General features: G+C 34.9%; 1 protein-coding gene across 4 annotated transcripts in view; it reads right to left on the bottom strand.

Annotated features, from left to right (window-relative positions):
- Positions 1-2,226: 2,226 nt before the first annotated feature.
- The window catches only part of TMEM50B (transmembrane protein 50B), a 29,477-nt gene continuing 13,278 nt past the window's right edge, over positions 2,227-18,425 (bottom strand). For 2 of the 4 annotated variants that reach the window (XM_072615042.1, XM_072615043.1), the window contains exons 2-7: positions 16,347-16,485; positions 13,716-13,828; positions 12,927-12,994; positions 9,826-9,918; positions 6,133-6,190; positions 2,227-3,703 (exon numbers count right to left, since the gene is read on the bottom strand). In XM_072615042.1, the coding sequence (XP_072471143.1) occupies positions 3,658-3,703; positions 6,133-6,190; positions 9,826-9,918; positions 12,927-12,994; positions 13,716-13,828; positions 16,347-16,445 (477 nt within the window). In that variant the 5' untranslated portion in view covers positions 16,446-16,485 and the 3' untranslated portion in view covers positions 2,227-3,657. The remainder of the gene's footprint in view (positions 3,704-6,132; positions 6,191-9,825; positions 9,919-12,926; positions 12,995-13,715; positions 13,829-16,346; positions 16,486-18,425) is intronic. The other 2 variants (XM_072615044.1, XM_072615046.1) reach the window with 1 other exon arrangement.

The raw sequence follows: 18,425 nt of genomic DNA, 5'->3' as shown, positions 1-18,425 counted from the left end.
TGATTGCAAAACTTTGCATTTTGGTTGCCCGGAGAAGTTCATCAATATTGTATGTCAGTTTCAAGATGGCATGTTTGTCCGGGTTCTAGATAATGGACAAAGCTCTCGTGCCTTCCCAGTTACCAATGGAGTAAAATAGGGCTGTGTGCTTGCTCCCATGCTTTTTAGCATGATGTTTTCAGCCATGTTGACAAATGCTTTCAATGAGAGTGAACACAGTATCAAGGTCAACTACTGTACTGATGCTAAGTTCTTCAATTTGAAAAGGTTACAAGCCAAGTCCAAAGTGGAGGGAGTGTTAGTGCATAATTTTCTATCTGCAGATGATTGTGCACTCAATGCAGCCTCTGAAGCTGAAATGCAACAAAGTATGGATCAATTCTCTGCTGCCTGTGCTAATGTTGGCCTAATAATTAACACCAAGAAAACACAGGCGCTCCATCAGCCACCACCACCCCATCCATACATGGAACCATCGATTACAACAAATGGAGTGCACAGTATACAGCATGTAGCTTACAGTTCATGTTTATTAAGGACTTACTCTGTACATAAAACAAGAGTAGGGGAATACAATCCATGGCTCCAGTGTGCTCCATTCTTTCTTAGCAGAAAGGAAATGACATCCACAACTAAGCAATGCAGGAAAATATAGTAGCTTGGCTGCATTAAGAGTATAATAAATAGTTTGTCCTTCATTTGCAAAGGGGATCATGAGTGATGTCTTGGCTTGAGATAGAAAACATTATCCAAGGTCAAAGGTTGGGAAAGATCAGGTTCAAAGCCAGAGAACTCAAGAGTTGCTACTAAAAAATGCTTTCTTGAAATTAAAATTTCTCAAGGAGTCCCATACCTTTAAAAAATAGAGTGCTTAAACCACAAGAGCTTTAAGACCTTGACCATAACAATGAATGTGCTTTCTCTACAAAGAACTCCAGATTGGGACACCAAGTATATCTCCCTCTTCACATGGAAGAAATTAGAAATTAGGGCACACTATTGAGGGCAAGAAAGATAACCTAATCTAACACCACTATGTTGAAACTTTAAAGCTATTAGTGGTATCTTTCCCCCAATGAAGGGGTTTTAGGAGACCTAAATTTTCCCATCTATTTTTGTATTTCCTCCAGCAGTTCATTCTCGGTTGCCTATGTTATAGTACTTACTATTTCACTTATGTCCTCCTGTGCTAATAAGAGATTTGAGATTTTTCCATCTCACTCACAGTTGTGAGTATTGTCTCCCCATTAGAATGTGTGGTTCCTTGAAAGCAAGAACTGGTTTCCTTTTCTATTTGGATCCCCAGATCATAGCACCAAGTGCTTCACTGATGCATATTGTAGCAAAGTCGTATCTGTATGCAACTCTAACAGGTCAGTTGATACAATCAATTCCTATCTATATGAGTTTCTAGGAACAAGGACACCACACATTTTACAGCCTTTCACTGTTATAATAAGCAGACCTACAAAACTTACTAGCTATGTAAAAAGTCCCTAGATATTTCAGGCTTGGTTTCCTCACATGTAAAAATGGAAATAATAGATAATGGTACCTATTACCTCACAGGGTTGTTTGAAGATCAAATGAGAACATACATACTTTTTTATATTATGTATTTTGATATTTGAATTCATAATTGGAGAATTTGTGAAATCAGAAGGGCTTAGTATATTTTTGGAACAGTTAACCACCATATTAATACTTCCAAAATCCAGATTCAGTAACCACTAAGCCAAATTATCTCGCTCAAATGTGTGTAAAGTACTTTGTACACCTTAAAATGTTATATAAATGCCAGCTATTATGTAGGTATTACATGCTTTAAGATTAACAAAATGCACTCTCACTCTCTCTCTCTATACATAGTATGTATGTATGTATATAATCTCCTTTGAGTAACAGAATCTGATTCAATAGTCAAAATCTCTAGGATAATTGATGTAGTCCCCATTTTTTGATGGAAAAATAGGTAAGAGCAATTATTTGTTCATATTCACACTGACATTTTTAGTGTCGTTTTGCAGTGTTCTGGCTAAGCAACTTACTGCAGATATAACAACTGACCAAGAAGATGCCCAGATGCTCCAGCAGTGCTGAGAGCACATGCCGTTTTTATTTGTTTTTATATATAAACTGTGTCTTTTAGCCACTTATTTGTGTAAATTAGGAGTAACACAAAACAATTTTTAAATTACATGTTTGGTCAAATAAATTTAACAAACCACCCTTTAAAGAAATATTTATTGTATTTAAAATAAGTTACACCTGAGCGGGACATAGAAAGGGACTTCAAAGGTACAAGTTTTATAGTTTGAGAAAAAAAAGGTTGCCAAGGTTTTTAAACAAAAGTACACAAACAGTACACAGGATGAAGTGTAGACAACAGCACAGCTTTCCACAATCTGCTTCATATGCTGTGCAAAGGAAATACTCAGAAAAGATTTTTAAAGCTGCATTTTAATGCGATTTGTTTTGTAGAGTCTTAGAGACAAGAAAAATGATTTGTAAAACTAGGGAAAAATAAAGTACAACCAAAACCTATGTAACAAGTGAGAGTACAATATGAGATAGTGACAATACTCAAACAATTCCCTTGAGACTACACTGTGTATTTGTGCTTACTTAGCCAATACAACTCAATAAATTAGAGCTATGATTGTAATATAATACATGCCTGCAAAATTTTCTAAGTGTATTTTACAACAGTTTACCCAAAGCTCAATGAATACATCAGAACAGGGGCTTTCAATCTTGCAAATAAGTGGATAAAATGCTTATTTCTTCATCAATATAGTGGCAGTACCCCTTTGGAAGGAAAACTATACCTTCCATTATAGCAAAAGTACCTGTTGTACTACTCTGTGCTCTTAAATCTTGATTCTTTCAAGCCAATCTGCTTTAACATGAGCTTAAGCAATGCTGTCATATATAATCTCTAGACTGTAAAAAGAAAAAGCACAATACACAGACTATTTTACTTGCATTTTCTAAGAATTATATTGCCAAGTACTTCTGTGGTCATTTGCTTTAGCACGTTAAATCTAAGCTAATTAATAAGTTAGTTGTACACTATCCCATTTCAGAACCTTGCAATTCAGACCCATTTTTTCTTCAACAGTTTCCAAATTAGTCCTTTAGGTATTTAAAAATCTTCATCTAAATTTATGTTCCACTTTAATGCAAGCAAGCATTAAAAAGAAAAAACTAAAACATGCTCATTTTCTCAGCCAAAACAAATACCACTTGTTGAAATGCCTTTCCTACCTAACAGGTCAGTGCTGATTTCAGATATTCCCTGCTTTATTTTTGCACATCTTCGGTAGTTGGAAACAGCATACACAAGCATATCCAATAAGCTCTAAAGTGACATGATGCAACCTTCCTCAGAGAGCACAGATCAAGCTGTAAGTGTGCAAGAATAAAAAATGGATATTTTCCACCATCTATAATATATACATCCATATATGTACATATTCACAATCTATTCGATGAAATAAAGGGTAGAAACTACAAAGTATTTTTAAAATTGGTCTAAAAGGAAAATTATTTGACAACATTTCATGTACAATCTACTAGCAAAATGTAAATCAAGTTGGGAGAGAAACTTTTATACATAAAAAATATAACAAAATGATTTTTGATGCAAGTAGTGATTTATCCCCATAACTCTTCTGTTCGTCCAAATTTGTAGATGAGAGTGCTATAAAAATATGAAAAACAACTATAAATGTTGAGAAAAACTTGGAACAAGTCGTACATTACAATATATTTAAGTTCAATTTTGGAACTGCTAAAATTAAGAAGCACATCTACATATCAGCTAAGACATTACCTTTCATAGTCCAGCTTCCTGAACTAGAAATGTTGGAAATGCTTTGAATGTTATTCTTAAAGCACAAATGCATTATAATATTCTAATATCTAAAAGAAGCAAAGAATTTTTCAGTCATTATTTCTCTTTCAGATTCAACCATATGCAAAAAATTGGAGCTTCAGTTTTCTTGTTATTAAAAATAACTTACATTTACATATTCTGTAATTTAAACACTTTCCTCTAAACAACTCTGTGACATTAAAATTAATTAGCTACCAACAACCTCACCGATTATATTTGAGTTCTTCACCCTAGTGTCTCATTAGATGATTAACTTAGGTCTTTATTCGACTCTTTCAATACCTGCTACTTGAAACTGCTGATATTCATATTCAGCTCTCAACTAAAATATATTAAACATTCTAAAGCTGGCTATCATTCCAGGTGCTGAACAACATTACGAAAGCATATTCTTCATCCTAAATTATATATAACGTAAGTATAAACTGGTAACAGCAGAAAGCTGCTTGAGAGGAGGGAGTTTTGTTAGCTGTGTTGGTCAGGCCTACTGATTACCAACTGAGGGGAGGGGAAAGGGACAAAGGTCAGTTTTAGCTGATAAAAGGAAAAAAATTAAAGATCTGAGTGAGACTTTGAATCAACCACAGAGTGATAACATAAAAACACCAAGGGTAATTGTTTTCTTTTAAAATAGGTCACAAGACCTGTGTGATTATCAACTTCTAAAAAATAATTCTTATAATAACACTTCATGTAACTGGTATAAAATAACTGAACTCAAGTCGTTGGCATTTTTCAAATGACAAGATCACACAGGTTGGGAAGACCTTGTGCTGCCCAAAGATGTACACTCAAAAACTTGAGGAGTCACCTTCAGAGTTGGTATTTATCTAAATTATGATCATTAAATGTCACAAAATTTTACCTTTCATATCCTGCTAGATTTAATCTGGCTGTCAACAAAAGCCCTCTGAAAAATAGGTTTTAATTTACTGATACTAAAGTTTTGGGGTTTTTTTAAATACACAGCCCTTTGAGATCAGGGAGTTCTTGACATTGGAGTCCATAAACTTCTTTGTTCTTGTTTTTTTAAAGTATTCTGATCATTGTGTTTCAAGAGAATTAGTCTCCTGTGTTACCCTATGTATTTTATTGTATGCATTTAAAAACATAATTCTAAGAAGGGGTCTAAGATGGAGGTTCCCACACTTATCTTGCCTACTGCCCCCTATTCAAAAAACCCAAACAAACTACTCAGTAGCCCCCTGGAAATCTTTAACCTTTTAACATTTTTTAAAAATCTGCATTATTTCAAAAAACATAATTTTTTTTAAATGATGTATTTTAAATGTAGTAATTTATTGTAAATTTGCAGGGCTTTCCTTCACTGACATTTTCATGACATGACATTGCATCATGTAAACCGTATAGTATCTTATTGTAAATAGGTCATTACATGTACATATTCCTGCAGATGCATGCTAGACTTTCCAACAATGTACAACACACTTCTTTGTTAAGACCTGTTATCAGACTTGACCACTGATCATTTATAACATGCATTTTGTGTGTTTATTTGGAAAATAATGTAATCACGACTTTAACTGTTATATAACAGATGAAACGTACGAATGGTTTTTCAAAATCTTCTTTCTTTATGCTTCCACTGCCCCCTTATTTTTGTCCAATACCCCTCCAACTGCACTCAAGGGTACTACCATTTCCTCCCCTGCTAAACCCCCACCCCCCCCAACCCTCTAATCATTCCAACACCCTCTGATATAGTCCCACTTTGAGAACCTCTGAAGACACCAAAAAATTTAAGAACTCCTAAAGATTGGAGGGGCTCCTGGGAAGGCAGGGGCTATTAAGTTGTTAAGGGTGCTTACCTTCAGATTCCTAAGTCAAATGTTAACAAAGGAAATTGTCTTTTTTTCCTTATTTTCAACTAGATCAAGCCAAACTTTCTAGTCCATAAAATATTTCATGGAGAAATGTCTCCATCTTGTGGTCTTTTATCAGATTACATCTAAAGGTAATTATTGCCATGTGCTTCGTGCATTTACCCACAGTTAAACAGAACTAAGCTCCAATTAAGTCATTGCAATTTTGTACCAAAATGCTACTCTTGGTACACTATTAGAATTTATACTCCCAGGTCTTTTTTAGTGAAAAGATGCAATTCATAATTTTATCATAGGCCATTTCTAAGTGAACCCAATGAACTTATACTTAATACTTTTTATATTCTTTTTATAATATTTATAAATAGAATGGAAAAGTGGTTAACTTACCTAAAAAATATGAGTGCATTTTGAAAAAATACAGCTAGTCCCGGATAAACATTAGTATCTAAAAGAATTAAAAATATATGTCAAGAAAAATTGCATCAACATACTCATCAACTAAGAATATTAGGGTTAACCACAAATAGAACATATGTAACATACCAAGAAATAAGAGAAACTCTCAAAAGGAACCAAAAAGATACAATTTCACTGAATTATCTGAATTTTTAAAACATTTATTTACCTTACATAAACAGCATTAATAGATTCTTTAGTGTAAAAATGGATTTTTTTCCCCTCAAAAAAAAGAGAAAAACCATAATTCTTAATCTCCACAAACTATGACAAAAACAGAGAAGTTAAACATATCACCTAGAGCACTGATTATGTCATATGTGGGCCAAGGACACCTAAAGGCAGACAAGCATTCCTAATCCACAAGCACACCAAACACTTTTATTGTGTCATTATTTTCACAAAACAATGGCTATACTGATGTTAGAAAGGGTGAGGGGACAGAAGTTTCCCATCTTCAAAGATTGGAAACCAGTGCCCTAAGGCAAAAACAAATAAGCTTTTTAATTTACTGCTTATTCAGCACAATTGTCATGGCTCTGGTTGAATCAGAACTGCTTGCATGGAAATGTGGAATAGTGTCAAAAATAAAAGTGGCTGAAAACTTTTAATAGATTGCCAACAATTCTGGTATTCTGTTTTTCTACAAGACTTCTGAAATATTATACATTGTCAGTAAATAGAACAAGAAATAAATCTTTACCTAACCTATCCAAAAACTCAAGTTTATTCCTGTATTTCAGAAACTAAACATCAAGAAAGTGAGCAAAAAGGCATTTCAGCTTAAGGAATAGCCCAGAGTCTATGCACTAAGACTCATACTCTCACCAAAAGAGTCCTTCAGCCCATTTACTCTTACTTTAGGCTTAATTTGAACAAAAATGGTATGTGGTTTCCTAGCCCAAAATAGATTACAAGAAGTAAATTTAAAAGATCAGAGAAAAAAATACTACAGAGAGTAGTAATGAATACTTCTGTCAGCAGCAACAGATGAAGTTGGACCCCCAGGAACAGAGAAACTATAAACAGACATAAAAACTCCAAAAAGGGCAGGAATCTGAGGCCATTTAGTGCAGGCTAAAAAAACACCTCAACAGACTCTCAAAATCATTTGATAATGAGGAATGAGTCATTAAGAATACATTCAATTATGTTCAGTAAGTTCTCTTTTCAGGGAAGGGATTAAGTTAATATACTTTAAAAAGGAATTCCATTCAGAATGGTTGAAATTATAAAAACTTTGGTGTATAAAGGGATAAAGATATATAGCTACATTGAAAACAGTTATCCAGAATGACTCAGAATCTCAGGAAAAGAATGCAGAGGCCAAAGAAATCTACCTGAACGGGAACCTTGGGTACAACACTGCTAACAAATGGTAATCCTCTTCGATGAGTCTACTAAGGGGAAATCCGCTACACCAAAATGTCCACTATTAGTCTTATTCTCTCTTTTAACTTCCACTTACTGCTCCTAGTTCTGAGAACAAATATTTTTATTTTGAACTGTAGCAGCTACTCACAGGCTTGATCCCACTAATCAGCACAGAAATTCTGATCTGTTCCATTTCCAATCTGGACTGCTTACCCCCTGCTTAGACAGACAGAAACGTGCATGCGCACGCACGCGCACGCACACACACTCCCCGACCTTCCAGGGTTCTACCACACTGGTGCTGAACCACAATGCAGATACCTGATTCCTTCTGGTCCTACTGCAGCTCTACGTCCTGAACTTAAGAGATCCTCTCCATTCACCTCAGCCCCACCAGGAGCAGGGATTAGTTATGTGTCACCACAACAGCTCAGAACATATCTAAACCTTTTTCCACATAAGAGGCCTTCTGAAACTTTTCCTCTAAGTCTCCTGTTCTTTACTCTGTTCAGCCAAGCTCACGTAGCATGATCTCCAGTTCCCTCACCACCCTGGTTCTCACCCAGCTTACCAGTGGGTAGGTAGCACAGTGGATACAGTGTTGAGCCTGGAGTTAGGAAGAGGAGTTCTGATCCAGCCTCAGACATTTACCGGGGTGTGATGCTGGGCAACTCATTTAAAATGTCTGCCTCAAACTTCCTCACGTTTAAAATGGCATCTATCTCCCAGAATTGTGAGGATGAAATGAGATCATATTTGTAAAGCACTTAGCACTGTGCTAAGACCTCACAGGCATTGAATGCATTCTCCTTCCTTCCTTTCTTCCTCCCTCCATCCCCATTCTAATTCCTCAATGGTCCTTCTTCCTAATACAGCACTCAGCACTGAAAACAATATTCTAGGGCAGAATACAAGAGAAATATCATCTCCTTTGTTCTGAACTCATTCTCTGAAGGTTCCAGAGGTAAAATATACTTATTATGCAGGACTGTTCACTGTCACTAAACACTAGGAACAATCTGTTCGCTTGTTGATTGGGAAAACAGAGAAGAGAATGGTGGAAATGGTAAATTAAATTCTAATTTTATGAGCAGTATCATACAGGATCTTAGATTCAGAGCTAAAAGGGACCTTAAGAGGCTACTGGGTCCAACCCAACCTCATTTTACAGATGAAGAAACTGAGGTACATAGTGTAGGATTTGAACTCAGGTCTGCCTGACTCCAAGCCCAGCAATCTATCCACTATACCACTGGAAAACTGCAATAAAGATTTCTGTAGAGAAGTAATTTTGAAACCCTTTTCATGGTTGTCACAGGATGAAGAAACCAATTAAATTCTTAGTAGGCTTTAAATACAGCAAACTGAAGTCAAAAACACCAACTAATACATTATCTACTAAAATCTCTGCAGTGAAATGTTATACAACACCACAGAAATGCCACCTAACCAAAATGCCACAAGTATTAGTACAAAATAAGTACTCTATCAGTAATGTCCATATGAGCTCAATGACAACCAGGATTTCACCCAACATGTCTAATTTCCTTATATTTAACTTTCATCCAATAAGCTAACTCACTTTATTAACATCAGTACACTTTACCAAACCCAAAAAGAGGCCAAAAAGCCAGAGAATTTTATTAGTATTGTGTTAAATGTAATATTCACTTTATAAAAATCTGTGCTTAAAGGGATTCAGTTTCATATACAATATTATATTCTGTTCTTTCTATACTAAAAATGTTCATATCTGCTACTGTTTCTTAGGTTCATAATAAAATCTCCTAATATGCAAAATGAGACACATTTTTGGAACTACTATAGGAATTTGTTTTGTCTGATCATGCTTATTTATTAAAAGGTTTTTTTTCTTTTTTTTTCCAGTGAAGAAAGTGGGAGGGAGAAAAAACAAATACTTGGCAACTGAAAGGGAAAAAAAACCCTTAATTTTAGAAAAGACCATTCTACACACCTTTGAGCAATTATGTAGCATTTTTCCTATTTCTGGGAGAAAAACTGAGACAAAATTTAGTGCCTTCCTCAAAGGAACTAGATTTGCAAAAACAATTCAATTTCTGAAAATCATCAAACTAAAAGTTTTAAACTTAAGTACGTATTTCCCTTCACACTAAATTTAAAACAAATTTTATAGCAGGTGGTTAACAAATTAAGCCAAACTAAAAGATGACTACATTAACATTTATTTAAAAAAAGAAGAAAAAACTAACTAGTAAGAAATGAACTTACTTTGAGTAACATATGCACCAAAAAGAATCCACATTGAAGCAATAAGCGAACCAAACATCAACATGAAACCAATGAAAAGCCAAACTCGAGCACCTGTAAAGATGACAGGATTTGTCATTTTGTTTATTTTCATTCATGTTTCTTCTAGGATCTTGGAAATAACACAGACCTGGTACCACTTCAGCAGTCCCAAACTCTACTTTTCAGCATTATCACCTACTACTGTACACAACTGAAAACTGTAAAAATACACAAAAAGCTCTCTGGTCAGCTCAAATAGCTGTCACAAAGCCATTATCTGATTTCCAGGATATTAAGGATTAAAAGCAATGAATTAAATTGGGGGCCAGAAGCTGCTTCTAACATGATTATAGCCAAGGAGGAGGTAAAAAATTATAGAAAGCAGGAAGATTTTTAAAAGTAGAGCAGACAGAGTCCATTCAGTTAGTGGAGGGGTAAAGTAGCTCTAAATACCTCTCAGGTCATGAAAATGTGCCATCTGGTACAGTGGTTGACAGTGACCTTAATGACCCTGAGTCACAAAGAAAAGGTGACATTGTGTTTGATATACTCTATTTCATGAAGAGTTAGTACATTTCAGAAAGATTCTCTTCAAAACTGTCATTCCACTTTACTGCTTACAAATACCAAACTTCCAGCCTTCTATCCCAATCACTTACTCCCGGACTGTTAGGAAGACTTAAGTTCAAACCCCACTTTGGACAATCATCAAGATGATCCTGGGAAAGCTACTTACCCTGAGCCCCAACTTCCTCAACTATAAGGTAGAGATCACAGGATTATGGGACGAATCAATGGAGATAATCAAGGAGCTTTGCAAACTTTAAGGCACCAATTATTTTAACTGAGGTTTTATTTTATCACTGGAAAGTACCAATCAAAAGTATCATCATCATTATGGACAACTCCTTTTGGCTATTATGCTATCTATTAATAACCCTATAAAGAAGACTAGTAAGAAAGGTATTTCTTACTTTACAAATGAATAACCTAAAGGTCAGTGGTTAACTGAATTGCCAAGGGCATAGCCTGTGTCAAAGAAATGACTTTTACTCATGTCTTCTGATTTCAAAAGAAAGTTCCTGCCACAGAAACACACTGCTGACTTCCCAGCAGCTCCCTCCTTTCTCTTTCTTAGATATCAGCTTAAGCCAAGGAGAAACCTTGGGAAGGATGAAAGTTTAGGGCCTGCGCGTCCCCCTTCCCTTGTGCCTCCTGGTCACCAGGTTCCTTGACCATTCCCATGAGAATCAGATTAAAAGTACCTCTCTTTTTGTCTTCTTTTATTCAGACAAACAGAGAAGCTAAGCTTTTTAGAGCTCTTTTGTCCTACCAGGAAAAAGAAAAACTACAGCGCAAATTAGGCAGATAAAACCAGGCTCAATAAAAGTCAAGCAAATGGAAACAAATTTTCAAAATACCTCATCCCTCCTTTCCTATCTCAAATTCCCCAAACACCCCCACCAGAAAAGGAGAAAGCACAAAAAATGAATGTCCAGCTACTAAGACACTTCAACAATACTTTAAAGAACTGTGATTTTGATGATGGTATTCTCTCTGTAGTTTAGCTCCTCTGTTCAAGAGGTGCAGTCAAAAAGTCCCTCACCCTGTAACCAATCCAATGAAGAATCTCTCAGTTCAGCCAGGTTGTAACACAAATGATGGATATTTATTTGGTCCATCAGCAAACCCATATTCTAAGCCTTCATAGCTTAGGAGATCCTTCCACAGCCTTCAGAAACCTAGGATCATTTCCACACTGTGATGAGGCATCACAGTAAAGCTTCAGAAGATCTCCCAAAGTAAGCCATGTCAAAATAAAAATACAATAAAACTTAAGAGCGTAAATGAAAAAAAAAAGTAAGCCTAATCAATGATAGTTCCAGGGTATTTAAAGATAATAGAGAGGCTGGACATCTGCTCAATTTAATCCACAGCCCTTCCAAAAACTGACTGTTGTTTCAAAAGTGATTATTGTTCATTACAATGAAATTCTACTATGATGAAAGCATCAGATCCTTAGAAAAGTTTATTATTAAAAAGTTTAATGTAAATTTAAAAATAGTATTACTGAATGAAAATTTAGATATTTTATTTTCCCAAACAATCAAGCAACAGGTACTTATCAAGCAACTGCCATATGGCAGGCACTGTGCTCAGTACTGTGTAGATACAGAAACAAAAATGAAAATCTTTGCCTTCAAGAGTCAATCTAACAGAGGAGATTAAAGTGTGAGTGTGCATGTGTGTGTATGCACATATATAAAATGTAACTGGCAGGTGGGAGAGAATTAGCATCTGGAAGAAAAGGTTGCATGCACAAGGTGGCAGATGAGCTGAGTTTTGAAGAAAACAAGGGGTTTTAAAGAGACATAAATAAGGAAAGAGTCCACTCCAGGTATGGGGGATACCAGTGCAAAGTTGGTATCCCCAAAGTTATGGGACTGGAGATATAATGGCATTTGTGAAGAATATCAAGAAGCCTAGTCTAGCTGGAACATGGCACGCAGGCAGAAAAGTTAAAACTGCAGAGTACAAACTATGTACACTATTAGCACCATGACAAGATGGTTTGAATATGCCATTCATGCTCATCTACCTATTTACCTATTTACCTATCTATCTATCTATCTATCTATCTATCTACCTATCTATATTTTATCAAAGCCTTTGGATAATTCACTCAGTTGATTAAAAAACGCTATGGGTTCAATCTTCAAATATGCTAATTAACAAACCCAGCTAAATAACCTACGCATGATGGTCACAAGGGGAAAAATAAGATGGTAAACACAAAAATTCACCATCACTCCTAGAAATATAAACCAAATCCTGATTCCTACTAATTACTGTATTATATACACAGGCCAGCACATTATACAAAAACAAATTTCTCAAAAAAAATTATTTTTCTAGAGTATTCAACCTGAGAAAAGGCTGTAAAAAGATGTAAAGATGCGTTTTGGGACCCCATTATTTGTTCTGCATAAAGGATGAGCTATTGGAGTTTAAAGCATACTTTGCCAGTTTTTATTAATTTATAGTAAACCCAAGAGCTACCCAAAATTGATTATACCTACCTGTTCTTCCTAAACAGCCACTTTCATAGCTATCACCTCTCACTTGTGCATTTGACACAGCATTTATCCTAGAATACACACACACACACACAAAAACAAAACACCAAACATATAATCCAAAGGTTTCTATTTTTTAAAATAAACTATCTTCAAATCATACATTTTCTTTGAACCTGCCATCTAACCACAAAGCAAACAGGCAAGTGAACACACATTTTGAAACCACAAGTATTCTATGGCTAGAAACACTACTTTATCTTATTCCTAAAGGACACGCAGAATACACACACTTCTTAAATTTTTTACCTACTGTTTGCTGATATGTCATGGTGAATCAGGACTCAACTTCCCTATATCAGTCTTTTTTTTTTTTTTTAAACAAAGTCTATATAGTAGTGTTAGATTATGCCAAAGTCACCATCACTACGTAAGAGTTTCCTTTGGGTATTTAAAAGCAAAGATTTTTCTGAAAAATTTCTGGACTTCAAGAAGAAATTCAGATTGTAACTTTACAGGAAAAAAATGTTTTAGAACTTGGAAACACGTATAATAACAAGCCCATTTTATTCAGCTTGAAGGATAACTTTCCTTCCTACTTAAGTTAGAACAAAGTTCAGGATCTAATGCAAAATACAAGTAAGAATTCCTTTTTATTTCTTTGGTTACTTCTTTTTGGAAAACTTTATAGTCTTGAGTGTTTCTTATTTTCTCACATTAAAAAGCAAGCCAGTATATTACCTATTCTAAGAAAGACATAATCTCAACTTCTGGAAATACCTTCATACTTACATGAAGAAAGCTAATGTGGAAAACACTCCACATGTATGAAATGCATGGTTCATTTGTTCTGGTTTAGGATATACCACTGCTGCATCAATCATTATCCACCAACCTGTAAAAAACTTCAAAAAACAGCAAACATAATACTTAGCTATTAAACCCTGAGACTATTTCTAATATTCTCAGGACTAGAATTAAGCCCAATGAATATAAAGACTTAATTTAAGTTTTTGGACTTCCTCTTACCCATCCCTTCCAACCCAGCCTAATGTGCTGCAATTCAGTTTACTGATAAACTTTTAACATTTCCTTTATTAAGATATTTCTACTTTGAATCTTTGGTAAAGAAAAGGAAGAAGTAAATTTTTATGTTTTATACACATATACACATACACACAGACGCAGATACACAGACACATATATATTTTACTAGATTCGTGATTTCTTCAGCATAGAAATTTTCAATGCAAAACTGGCACCTTTTCACCAACATAACCTCTTACAGGATCATACAGCCAATGTATCAGAAGTAGATCTTGAGCCTAGGCCCTCCTAACTCTGGAAACTCTCTAAACACTGCATTATGCTGCCTCTCATGCTACAGCCTTAAAAAGTTTCAAACACATGTATTCTAGTTATAAGGATGTTAGAAAAGGGATAAAAATTAATCAACACAGCTTCAACTCTCTTTCTAATTTAAATGTATTTCCCTCTTGCCCTTCTTCATTACATTCTGTCCCATCTCCCCTAGCATACGAAAAAAGAGGGGACAATCACCATATTCCGCAACAAGAGAAGTTTGTACACAGGGGGAGGATGGCACTTCTTTGGAGTGGTAATGCTGCCTTACACTACCTTACATTTCCTGATTGCTGTCCATTCATCAGTACAATTGATAACAAATACTGGTTTTGCAAATTCTGAGGCTTGAATATTACAAAATATTTAGAATTTCGATTTAACAAACCATTACTAACCTGTTTTAAAAGATTTTCCATCAAAAGAAAGTTTATCAAAAAAATTAACTATGCCTACTATGTGACAAATTGTCGTGAAAGTATTTCTTTTAGCAGTGACCATTTGTTTTTAACACTCAATTTGGTCAAATTATGCCACAACTACTTTAAAATGCTTATGAATTCTTGTGCAATTCTTATGGATTTTAATGAGATTTTCTAAATAAAATTTGTTTCCATCTTGTTCTAAGTGCCATAGTACTAAAACTAAATGATATTGGTGATTTCTGTTGTAGGATTATAGCTCTAAACACCTGTGATAGAATACAAAACATGCAACCTCTAACTATCAAAGGATCTGAAAACAAAAAACCATTCCCCCTAAAATGAGTAGGAATGAGGCTCTCCTGGATAAAATTCTAATTAGCAGTATTGCCTACTATGTATCAATACTAAGATAAATACTGGGGATACAAATAAAAAAGTGAGTCACCATCTGCCCTCAAAGAGGACATTCTACTAATGTGTTCTAATGATTCTTAGATAACTTATTTTGATGAGGGAAAAAAGGCATATTTAACCAAAAAGAACAAATACAGTTCACCAGTGCAGAATTGAGACATGAAAAGCTGAAAAGGGCATAAGCCACTGAAAAAGACTACAAACATGGCATATTTATGTAAGAATCACTGTTAGCATCAAGAAAGCAAAAGCTAAATATGAAAGGGACCTTGAGGTAATCAAGCTTGCTGGGAATAGTGGGGAGGATGATAATCAAAGGCAGAAAAAGACACAATTACTTAATTTTTCCATTGTTTTCCTTCCTTTCATCAGGAAGGAAAGAACAAAAATGGTTAAAAGGAAATGAATACCTAAGGGAAATAAGGGCAGAGTAACAAAGAACTTAACGAGCTGCTATCCTTAAAGAATTCAACTGTAGCAACTGGAAGGGGTACACTAGAACCTGACGCAGGCAGATATTTCAAACCACAGGTAGGAACTTCATGTCAATTACTGGTAACATTCTGAAATAAATTATTAGTACTAAAATGAGGGAGCAGTTTGTGAGTACTTAGAAGGAAAGTGATCATTAAAAGTCTGAAATAAGAACAAAGTCACGCAAATCTTGGCCCCAGAGGAAAAATGAGTTAATGAACCTGTCTCCTTTAACTAGAAGACTGAGAACTATGAGCAGAAAATGTCACAAACACCCAGCAGACTTCAACTGTAAATGTTCCCCCCCACCTTGGTTAGCAGAGAAGACTCATGGGGGCTGGAGGCAGATCAAGAAATTATTGATATGCCTCTGGTATTCCCTTGATTGATAAGTCAAGGGAATACCAAAGACATAGTTAACCTAGATTTCAGTAAATCATTCGAGCACACAACAATTTAGGTGAATTTGGAAGTGGCTGAAGCACTTGATCCAAACAGTACTGATTAATGAAAGAATGTCAACATACAGGTTGCCAGGTCAATAGGACCTAGAAACTTCCATTTAGCCTTTTAGTACTCAGGGTCACCTGTAAAGTAAAAATCACTGGAACAGGCCTTTAGTAAAGGTATATGATTATAAAAACAATTCTTTAAAAATTATAATGACATTCATAATCCAAAAGCATACCACAAAAGAGAATCAGAAATAATACTATATTAACCAACCTTTTTTTTCTTGATGACTTACCAGTACACCTGCTACCACAGATGCAACTGCATTTCTTCTCTCACTCCAATCAATGCATTCACATTCTGGCCACCGAAAATTATCCAGGAAGCCTGCCATGTCTATTTCTTCTGCATGGATTTTTCATTAGATGCCAAATCTTAGAAACAAAGAAGGAAAAGAAATCATTCCAACAAAGAATGTAAAAGAATACTACTTAAAGTTTATTTCAAATCACATGCAAAAAGCAATTTTTTAACTTTCATTTTTTTAAATTTTGAGCTCCAAATTCTCCCCCTTCCTCATCTTTTCCATTCCTGAGAGGCAAGCAATTAGATATAGATTATACATGCAAAACATATTTCCATATTAGCCATGCTGCAAAAGAAAACATTTCAAAAAAAGTAAAAAATGAAGTAAGTAAAAAAAGTATGCTTTGATCTGCACTTTTTCTCTGAAGGTAGACAGCATTTTTCACCTTACATCCTTCAGAACTGTCTTGGATCACTGCAATGCTGAAAATAGCTAACCCATTCACAACTAACCATCGTATACTATTGCTGTCACTACATTTTCCTGGTTCTCTTCACTTCATTTTGCAACCATTCATGTAAATCTTTCCAGGTTTTTCTGAAATCAACATGCTCATCATTTCTTACAGTACAACAGTGTTCTATCATAATCATATACCACAAGTTGCTCTGCCATTCCCCAAGTGACAGGTATCACATCAATTTGCAATTCCTTGCCACCACAGAAACAAAAAAGCTGCTATATAAATATTTTTATATACAATGATCCTTTTCCCTTTTTTATGATCTCTTTGGGATACACAGATCTAACAGTGATACTGCCAGATCAAAGATTATATGTATATATACACAGTTTTATAGCCCTTCAAGCATAGTTCAAATTGCTCTCTGGAATGGTTGGATGACTTCACAGTTCCACCAACAGTGCAGTGAACTAATTTTCCCACATCCTCTCCAACATTTGATATTTTCCTTTTATGTCATCTGAAAGATGTGAGATAGTCCCTCAGAGTTGTTTTAATTTGCATTTCTCCGATCAATAGTGATTTAGAGTATTTTTTCATGACTTTAGCTTTGGTTTCTTCTTCTGAAAACTGCCTATTCATATCCTTTGACCATTTATCAAATGGGGAATGATTTGTATCTTATAAATTTGACTCAGTTCTCTATATAGTTGAGAGATGAGGCCTCTATCAGAGAACTTTGCTCTAAAATATTTTTCCAGTTTACCATAAAAGAGCACTCTTTATGATGTTAGTCCTTATATCATTTCCTATTATTAAATAATAATTTGAGTTAAATAATAACAGATCACAACATAAGAGAGATGTCACATGTTATATGATTATTTGAATCAATACTATTTTTAGTATCTTTAAGAGAAAAACAGAAAATTACTTCAGGTTTTTATGGCTAGAATTTTTATGGTGAACAAAAAAAATTTTACAGAATGATACTCATTTTTTAAAAATGTGTGTTTCTAGACCCATACCTGACACTGTACACAAGAATAAAGTCCAAATGGGTACATGATTTAGGTATAAAGATTGATACCATGAATAAACTGGAGAAGCAAGGAATCGTGTATTTATCAGATCTATGGAGAAGGGAAGAATTCTTTACTAAAGGAGAGATAGAAAGCATTACGAAATGCAAAATGGATAACTTTGATTACATTAAACTGAGAAGTTTTTGCACAACCAAACCCAATGCAACCAAAATCCGGAGGGATGTAGTAAATTGGGAAAGAATTTTTACAGCTAAGCTCGGGGATAAAGGCCTCATTTCTAGAATATATAGAGAACTGACCCAAATGTTTAATCATACAAGTCATTCCCCAATTGATAAATGGTCAAAGGATATGAACAGGCAATTTTCAGAGGAAGAAATTAAAGCTATCTATAATCATATGAAAAAATGCTCTAAATCACTATTGGTTAGAGAGATGCAAATCAAAACAACTCTGAGGTACCACATCACACCTATAAGATTGGCAAACATGACAGAACAAGAAAATGATAAATGCTGGAGAGGATGTGGGAGAGTTGGAACACTAATTCATTGTTGG

This window comes from Notamacropus eugenii, chromosome 5, assembly GCF_028372415.1.
Source record: "Notamacropus eugenii isolate mMacEug1 chromosome 5, mMacEug1.pri_v2, whole genome shotgun sequence".
Taxonomy (NCBI): Eukaryota; Metazoa; Chordata; class Mammalia; order Diprotodontia; family Macropodidae; genus Notamacropus; species Notamacropus eugenii.
The sequence above is the reverse complement of the archived record's forward strand: the minus strand, read 5'-3'. Positions and strand labels throughout refer to the sequence as shown.